Source organism: Vigna angularis, chromosome 4 (assembly GCF_016808095.1).
Source record: "Vigna angularis cultivar LongXiaoDou No.4 chromosome 4, ASM1680809v1, whole genome shotgun sequence".
Taxonomy (NCBI): domain Eukaryota; kingdom Viridiplantae; phylum Streptophyta; class Magnoliopsida; order Fabales; family Fabaceae; genus Vigna; species Vigna angularis.
This window is the reverse complement of record NC_068973.1, coordinates 42,130,405-42,140,124: the sequence shown is the minus strand read 5'-3', so window position 1 is coordinate 42,140,124 and position 9,720 is coordinate 42,130,405. Positions and strand designations below refer to the sequence as shown.

Genomic DNA, 9,720 nt, shown 5'->3' with positions numbered 1-9,720 from the left:
AAATAAATAAAATAAAATAATTGAGCTAATAGTTTAATCTTATGTCAATTAAAGTGAAAATTTATTAATTTTTTTTAAAAAAGAATATTATAAAGATTTGTTAGATATAGTGTCATTAGGAGACCAAGTAAAGTAAAACAAGACACCGTTGACGTGTATAGGAACCACCAATAGAAATAAGTGTATTTCTTAGGCAGGCAGGGGCACTACTGTAATTATGTATATCAGATATTTTCTCTGAGCTACACTCAGATATTTACGAACCGGTCCGAATATCTGCCCTCCCTTTCTGTCCACTTTCAACTTCAATCATACTACAACCCATTATTCTAAAATAATTATACTCTTTTATTAATTCATTAATTAGTATCACTAGCTATTAGTACTATATAATTAATTATCTTAAATATCTGGTTAGGGGTTTGTAAAAAAATTTATGGAGAGAGATGAAGTCAGCCAACAAATTTTCCATATTTTGAGAGGACTAATCTCTAACTCTTCATCATGATCCTTTCCCTATTTTATAATAATTCATTTGTTTTGTTTTATTTAAAATTAATTAATTATTTAGATCGTAGCTAGCTAGACCTTCCCAAAATAAAATCCAATCAACTTGTGTGATCTGATTTAATATATTTTTTTTAACAAGTATATCTTATTTAGATGGTATTGGTGAAGGAAAATTAATAAAGAATCAAGTGGAGATTGATTTTCTTAAAAAATAAATAATAAAATGAACCAGCATTGACCAGAGTACTGGAGTAGAGAGTTGAGAGTATTCCTAAATTAATTAACCCTGGTTGAGCGATGCGTGGTGGAGGTTAACCCTAGTTAAGAGATTGGATGCTATATAACAAGACAGGAGGGCATAACATTGTTCTTCGTGCTAATCTCCTTGGCTCTTTCTGTTTCTGTCATTTAGGGTTTGTGAGTGTTGTCAATGGCTTCTGCAGAAGTTGAGTTCCGATGCTTTGTCGGTGGGCTTGCTTGGGCCACTGACAACGATGCTCTCGAGAAAGCCTTCTCACCGTATGGCCAGATCCTCGAATCGAAGGTCCGTTAGTCGCAGGGATCGGATCTGACACCATTCGGATTTGGATTCTCTTCATCCTTCTTGATCTGTGCTCTCTCATCTGTTTTGCGTTACTTGATCTATGATACTTGTGTTACTATAATGATTCTTTTATTACTCACACCAATCGGTACGTTCATCTTCATCTTTGATTCAAAGGCGAAGATCGATCGGTTTTAATCTGTTTCTTTTTTCTTCATTTTCCCTGAATTTCATGGTTCTGAATCCGATCTCACGCGCTTTTGCTTTTGTTTGTGTTCAGGTCATCAACGACCGTGAAACTGGAAGATCAAGAGGGTTTGGATTTGTGACCTTCGCCACGGAGCAGGCGATGAGAGACGCTATCGATGGTATGAACGGCCAGAACCTTGACGGCCGTAACATCACCGTCAACGCGGCTCAGTCCCGTGGAAGAGGTGGTGGAGGCGGCGCTGGTTATGGAAGCGGCGGTGGTGGAGGTTACGGTGGGGGTGGCGGTGGAGGAGGATATGGACGAGGTGGTGGTGGTGGAGGTGGTTACGGTGGAGGCGGCCGCCGTGAAGGTGGTTATAACCGTAATGGTGGTGGTGGTGGTTATGGCGGGGGCGGCGGTGGATACGGAGGTGGTGGTTATGGAGGTAGCAGGGACCGTGGATATGGTGATGGTGGGTCCCGCTACTCGAGAGGAGGTGGTGCTTCCGATGGTGGAAGCTGGAGGAATTAGGGTTATTTTGATTTAGGGTTTAGTGGTTGAAAACAGGGGAGGGTGTTGTGTCTTCCTCCCCTTGATATATTGTGGTAATTTTAGGTTTGGAATATCTTTGTGGTTTGAGCACCTGTTATTGTTTCAGTGTTACTGTCCAGTGGTTATCGTTTTTGACCTCTAAATTAATATCCAAAAAAAATGAATAGTCATTATTATGTCTAGGTTTATGTTTTACTCCATTTCTCAATTCTGAAGAAAATTAAAAAAAATAACCTTTGAATTTAATTATTTTACAATTTTAATTTTATTATGTAAACTGTTCATACTAATTTAGGAGATAATAATGAATATATGTATATTCTTGAAATGATTGAAATAGTCCATAAATAAAATCAAGTAAATAATTCATAATATTTTTTTTCATTGAATTCATATTCTTAAGGATGATGACACGTTAACAATTTTTTTAACAACCTACGTCACTATTTTATTAACAACTTATGTCACTATTTTATGGTCCCTTATCATTGTAAAAAGGTTGTAAAAAATATTATAAAAAAACATTTTTCTATTATTAGTTGAGGTAGAATATGAGCCATTACGTGACTCCGACGGAGAAGTACGGAATTTCATGATTCTTTTCTTTATATCTTATTACCACGTACAAAATTATTTTTTGAGGTATTATATTGCTGTATTAAGTATTTTTATTATAATTATTATATGACTTGCAATTTCATGTTTTATTATTAAAATTAAATTATTATACATATGCTTAATTAATGATTATTAAAAAACTCATTTTTCTTCTTAATAATATCTAAAGTAAAACTCAAACATAAGAGCTGTTTATACGTAATATTATTATTTTCATATATATATATATATATATATATATATATATATATATATATATATATATATATATATATATATATATTAAGTGTTACTATTTTAATGTAAAAATGTTACCATTATCTTCTATATTTTAATGCATTCATTTCTAATATGTTTAATTTTATTTTAGTTGTGATTAGTTGTTTCAATTTTATACGCATAATTAATTATAACATTCTATATAAAATTTGTTAGATTGCTTTTTAATTTTTACGTAATTCAAATTAAAAAAACCATCATTACATTAGAAATTAAAGTAATAATGTTTTATTATTTTATGTAGAAATTACACATAATAAAAATTAATCTAAAATAGTTAAATAAAGAAATAAAAAAGTTTAAAATTGTAAAGTTAATTTTAATTACTACGCATTAAAATAATATTTCATAGTTTTTTCTAACAATTTTTATTCTTGTTTGGGATTTTTCTCAACGTTTCTCGACTAATATCAAAACAGCTATGATTTCAACATGTTGGGGGAAGAGACGTGTCTTAGATGGATTTTGATTGTTCTTAAAATTATTAATCTCGTTAATACTAAATTGGTCATGAAAATTCAACTGGTCCAATTCTATAAAATAAAAATAAATTTAACAGTTTAAAAATAAAGTATAAACTAATTTTAATAATAATAATAAAAAGACAACAGTGTTTTGATGTGTAATTTAGTATAAATATATTTTTTTAAATAACTATATTTAAGTGATAAGTAATAATTATTTGAAAATAATATGAATAATAGCACACAACTATGAAATATTACTAAGATAAAATTGATAAAAGATAAATAAAAAAATATGACTTATACTTTTTTACATCTTAGTTTTGACAATTCTTTTATTAAGTTAGGCGATGTGACAAATTAAAATATAGGTTAAATTTTACACTGACTACTAAGATGATATGATAGAAAAGAGAAATATGTAGACAATTCTCATATAATTAATCTTTTATTTATCAAACAATTCAACACCCCTGTCCATATTATTTTCTTGTATTTTGCGAGTGTGTGCTGAAACTATTTTTTTGTAACGGGAAGCTTCTTTCCTAATTCATCTCCCTCAACTTGGATGAACAGAACAAAAATATTACGTTCCATTAGTGCAAAATTAATATACTATATCAGGCTATTAAATTGATGGTATGGCAACTACATAAAAACACGGATATAATTAAGTAATTGCTAAAAAATATATTAGATTGATTGTAAAAAAGGTATCTATAATATATATATATATATATATATATATATGTGTGTGTGTGTGTGTGTTAAATCGGTTAAAAAAATTTGATTTAATATATGTATATAATATTAGTTAAAATAACAACATTTCAAATAGATTACACAAATCTTCTCTACTTTTACCAAGTTCATTCTTTTCTAACCATCCGTAATGCTACTTTTGTTTTTTCTTAACTATTTTTTCTCTCATTTTATAAGCTACATCTTTTAAGTTTCAAAACCTTTTTTTTTCCTGCCTCTTTATATTTCTTACTAATGTTAGTTCATGAGATCTCAACCACCATCACGATAGCAATATTTTGATGGCGTACACCCAGTCATGGCTAAACACATTTAAAAAGATTTTGATTTATCTTTGGTGGGTCTGAACTCTTGTCATTATGGCTCATCAACATGTTTCTAGTAAATTATATATATTTTAGATTTGTATTAAGAATCAAATAATATATGATTTCATTTCAAGTCTTGTATTTAGGGTCTTGTATGGTTTGTAATATTAGCTTGACAAAGGGTGTCCCATGGTATGGCACGATGACCACATGGTAAGCTCTTACTAAAGAGTTTTCTTAAGAAGGAAATGATCACGTGTCAAAGCAGAAAAATACTTGTTAAAGTGGATTGTCACATGTCACTTTAAGAGTGGACAATTTTTAGGATTTTTTGTCTACTTTGGAGACATCTTTCTTTATAAATAGAGGAGTCTTCTCCCCTTGTAAAATCACTTAATGAATTGGAATGTTATTATGTTAAAATGCGTGCAAACATATCTTGCCTCAAGTTAAGGCTATAGCATTCCACGAGGTCCCTCTAGTCATCCTTCTCCAAAGTTGGCCCAACCTCTCTCGAGATCCATCAAACACCTTCATCCCACCACAAATATTCGTCAAAATTGTGATCACTACCCCCAAAACTGTGAGTACCATCACCATATCCATAGCTTTCACACCAATTCCACCTTCAGAACTTTATCTCCATGCTTTGGCTCAACCTAGCTCGAGGAGGACACTATCAAGTTTAGTCTTCAATATTGTTGTCATTGTCACCCAATGCGCCTCATCATTGCGAAGTCACTAAAGCCCCACGCATCATCATCAACAACATTAGAAATTGTAGCTTACGAACCAAATATGCAACGAGCCATTATAACACCATTCAAACATCACCTTGTCAACGACAAACCTGGATCCAGAATGCAACAAATCGACGACATTGTCTGTCTTTGTTAGGGATGACAAAAAAATCCGCGGGGGTAGTCACTACCTGCGGATATTTATTACCCGTGGATAACGGGGGCAGGTATTTTAATATCCGCTTCTAAACAGGTCGGGTGTGGGTATTAAACTATCCGTCCCGCAGGTACCCGCTACCCGCAAAAAATAATAAAAAATATTAAATTTTATTTTTTAAATTAAATTTAATTAAAAATTTAATTAATTTTTATTTTATTAGATTAAATTTAATAAAAATTAAATTTTAATTTATATTTAATTTACTTTATATTATATATATATATATTGTAATTTTATTTAAAAAATATATAAAATATATTTTTTTAATTTTTTTCAGATATCTACAGTTTTAAAATACTTGCATGTATTTTTTATACATGTACTCGTACGGATAGCAGAAAGGTTGCGGATCAAATATTTTTTTTTTCAGATTGGATTACAAGTAAGCATTATATCTGACCCGACGTGTTATTAGTTATTACAAATAATTGCAATATTTTCTCAACTATGTAGCGAGTAGGTAGAAATCACTTTTGAAAATGGTTTTTTTTGTCAGTTGAAAGTATTAGATCAGCTTTTCCAAAACTGATTTAACATGTCTTCGATATACATCAGCATATATTGGATAAGTTACGAAACTAATGTAATATGCGTTCTAAAAGCAATCTAATATACATATTTCGCATTTGTGTTCTTTAAACACAATAGAAATAAATTCTTTTGAAACCGCGTCAACCTTAATAAAACCTCTAATCTAAATCTTAATCAATTTTGAGAAATTAGAAACAATCACAATATCAATAACTCACATCAACATCATCATACAACTCTCTCGATGATGTCAAATGGAATTATATTAATTTTACAAATATTAGAAATAAGGATCAATCTTTATTTTATAGATTAATTTTGTAAAATTAAATTAAATATACATTCACTTATTAAAATAGTATTAGAGTAATTCAAGCTCTTTTGAATTATTGTGTTAAATAATCATAAATATATAATATTTCATAAATCTATAATATTATATTGAGTTTATTTTTTCTTTTACGTGAGAAAATATATTAGAGATACCATATTAAATATATTATAATATATAAATGTGGTGAAATTATATTCCAAAGATTAAGTTATGTATAAATTCATTTTCTAATATTTTTTTACTAACATCATGATTTTCATAATTGTCATTCTAAGAGTGACTTTAAATGTTATATTTCTATTAAACCACATTATCAAATAGTCTACTTCAACATGTTGAGAGAATTTCTATTCAACATTTTGTGATTTTGATAATTATCATTCTAAGATTATTCATAGATATTTTATCTCTATTAAACCACATTATATAATAATCTACTTCAAAGTTTTGAATAGACATGGTTATCTGTGATATTAAAAATAAATATAAAAGTTAGATATTTTCATTTAAATAATAATAATAATTTATTTATTTATTTAGGTAATAGAAAAAGAAGAAGATAGTTAACTCTGTGCAGATTGCATAATATTTTATTACATCAACATACAGTCAATAGCTAATTAATAAAAAATTAGTCCATATTTTGTTTATCATGCTATTTATTTTTCTTCTCATTTAACAAATTGCTAAAATATAGGTAACTTTTTAAGTTTACGTGGTAGAATGAGAAAAGCGTTGTAAACAAATAAAAATAAATAAAACTTAAGTTAAATGATAAAAAATGTAATTAAATTTTGGGACAAATAATAAAGAATAAGATATTAAAGAATAGTGGTGGGGCTAACCATGGCAGTCACAGTCTCTGCCATTTTCACGTGTGAATGTCATAATATAAAAGCTTTTGGTCAAAAGATTGGAAAGGTTTGACTCGAAAATCATCATTGTTACTGCTATGCTAATAATAACCCATTCTCGAATCAATATCAATCATCCAATCATTTATGTTTATTGCTCTGATTAACAGAGAAGAAGAAAATTCAGAAATAAAAAACTATTTATTAAGAATTAATATTTTAAAATTAATTATTTTCCAAGATATTATCTTATTAGTAAGATTTTTTTCTTCAAAAAATTGTCCTTTTGTATAAGATTGTTTTATAATAGAATGCTATATCGGTTTTCTTTCCTTTAAATTATGAAATAAATCATAAAACCAATTTCTATCTTAATTTAGTTTAAGATTATTATAATTCATGAATATTAAACGGAGTGTCCTAGAGTATCACATTTGATTGCTGTCAAACGGATACTTAAATACTTGAAGGGAACACACTAGTATGAGATTCTACTTAAAAAAGGAGAGACTGGAGAAGAAGTATAAATTACTTCTTACTCAGATGCAGACTGGTGTGGAGACAAGACTGACAGAAAAAACACTGCATGGTACATTTTCTTCATGGAAGGGTCTCCTATTTCCTGGAGCTCTAGAAAGGAACCAGTAGTTGCTTTGTCATCATGTGAGGCAGAGTACATAGCTGCCTGTGAAGCTACGTGTCAAGCAACCTGGCTGAGATCTTTGGTAGAAGGATTGAAAATTGAGCTGTCTGAGAAGGGGGTGAGACTAATGGTTGACAACAAATCAACCATAAATCTTGCTAAACATCCTACGTCTCACGGTAGGAGTAAACACATTGAGACCAGATTCCACTATATCAGGGAACAGGTCAGCAATGGGAAACTTGAAGTTGTACACTGCAGATCCGAAGATCAACTTGCAGATATACTGACTAAAGCCCTCAAAGGCAAACACTTTCTGAAACTCAGAAAGCAAATCGGGATGGTGCAAGCTGATACTTTGAAGAATTAGGGTTTTCTTCATGAAGAAGAAGATCAGTTGAGGAGGTGCTTTTCCCCGGTTTTAATCGGTGAAAAACATGTGCGTGCTTGAAGAAAGGGGTTTTACCGATTTTATTCGGTAGAAGTTGCTGGAAATCAAGGAGGAGAAGATTTTCACCGATTCAATCGGTGAAAAAGGGGTTTTTCGTCGTTAAATCGTTGTTTTTTCAAAGTTTTTCTTAGGAGGAGTGTTGAAGTGTAAATCAAAACAGAAAAAACAGATTATTCTCATGTATATAAACTCTGTAAATCAGTTTCATACAGCGAATAATAAAATTTTTGAGGTTATTCAGTTTACCTGTGAGTTGCTTGCATTCTGCTGCTCTGTCTGAGAATGGTGTGTGTGTGATGGTGCTCTGCCGTGTGTGGAGGTGATTGTGGAAGAGGGTAGAACCCTAGCAGAGAGTCGTGTGACTCTTTCTCTCTCTGATCCTCACCTCTCATTTTACTTTCTCTTACTAAAACGTGCGTATTACGTTTTAATGTGAAGAGTGTTATCTGGTGTGGGTTTTTTACGTTTCTGCCCTTATTCTAATAGGTTAGACATCTTCTTATCCTTCCAGAAAGATTTATCAATCACATATTTTATATCAATTGAGTATATTGCATAATAGTTTAACAGTACTTAATCTGTTCAATAGGATTTAAGTTAAAAACCTATCGAGTAGACTTCCAGGAAAGAGAGGTGTGTCATAATGGACAACTTAAGTACCAAGTCTTTCCTTAGCCAAAGTGTTCCTCAACTAGTTTTTAACAAATTTCTTATTTACAGATTCAAAACAATAACATATAATATTAACACAGAAATTCAATACAACAAACACCTATGTTTTTCATTAACAACATTCACATAGAATTTCAAGACATGAATAGTAATAAAGCAAATACTAAATCATAATATAAAAACTTAGAAAGGTTAGCTCCCCTACCTCTATTCTAGACTTAATTTCTTGATCAGAAGTTGTTCCCGGAAAACTTCCAGAATCTCCGCACTAAAATCCTTCCTACTCTAGATTCTTCATAATCCTTCTTTCTTATGTTTTCTCTCTACTTCTTGGTGCAAAATTCCTCTCCCCTTTGCTTGGTATTTATAGGCCAAAATTCTGGTGCTATTTGGATTTTTTTTTTTCGAAAGTCCCTTGTCCACTTCTTATTTCCCATTTGGAGAAATGTATTTTACTAGGTTTCATCCCATGTCCCAAGTGTTGCAAGATGTTTACCATCTAAGCTATTGTAAATTTTTGTTTAACTTATCACGTTTTATTTATATAAGCTTATTAATTATATTTTTCATTCACAGAAATTTATTACTACTAGTAATAAAATTGTTACTATTAAGGTAAATATTTTTCATGGGTCTTACACTACCCACATGAGTACTCGCTTAGAAAATATCTGTAGGTATTTTAAAACACGCAGGTATTCGCGGATATTCGAAAAAAATTTTAAAAATATATTTTATACATTTTTTAATAAAATTACAAAATATTTATAATATAAAGAAAATTAAATATAAATTAAAATTTAATTTTAATTAAATGTAACTAATAAAATATACATTGATTTTATTTTTACTTAAAATTAATTTAAAAATAAAATTTAATATTTTTTTATTATTTTTTCACGGATAGTGGGTACCCGTGAGACAGATAATTTAATACCCGCACCCGACCCGTTTAGAAGCGGGTATTAAAATATTCGCTATTTGTTATCTGCGAGTAATAACTACTTGTCGCGAATTTTACTCGTAAATACATATACCTGCAAATTTT

General features: G+C 30.1%; 1 protein-coding gene across 1 annotated transcript; it reads left to right on the top strand.

The window, feature by feature from the left end:
- The first annotated feature begins 865 nt into the window (after window positions 1-865).
- LOC108330749 (glycine-rich RNA-binding protein) lies at window positions 866-1,978 on the top strand. The gene is made up of 2 exons (XM_017565279.2): window positions 866-1,054; window positions 1,335-1,978. Exons 1-2 carry the CDS (start codon window positions 941-943, stop codon window positions 1,773-1,775), a joined length of 555 nt encoding a protein of 184 aa, XP_017420768.1. The 5' UTR covers window positions 866-940; the 3' UTR covers window positions 1,776-1,978.
- Window positions 1,979-9,720: the final 7,742 nt, after the last annotated feature.

Bases quoted from the DNA above. Each gene is read 5' to 3' on its own strand.
- LOC108330749 (XM_017565279.2), top strand. From the start codon at position 941: ATGGCTTCTGCAGAAGTTGAGTTCCGATGCTTTGTCGGTGGGCTTGCT. The intron at 1,055-1,334 runs GTCCGTTAGTCG...GTTTGTGTTCAG, and splicing joins GCCAGATCCTCGAATCGAAG to GTCATCAACGACCGTGAAAC.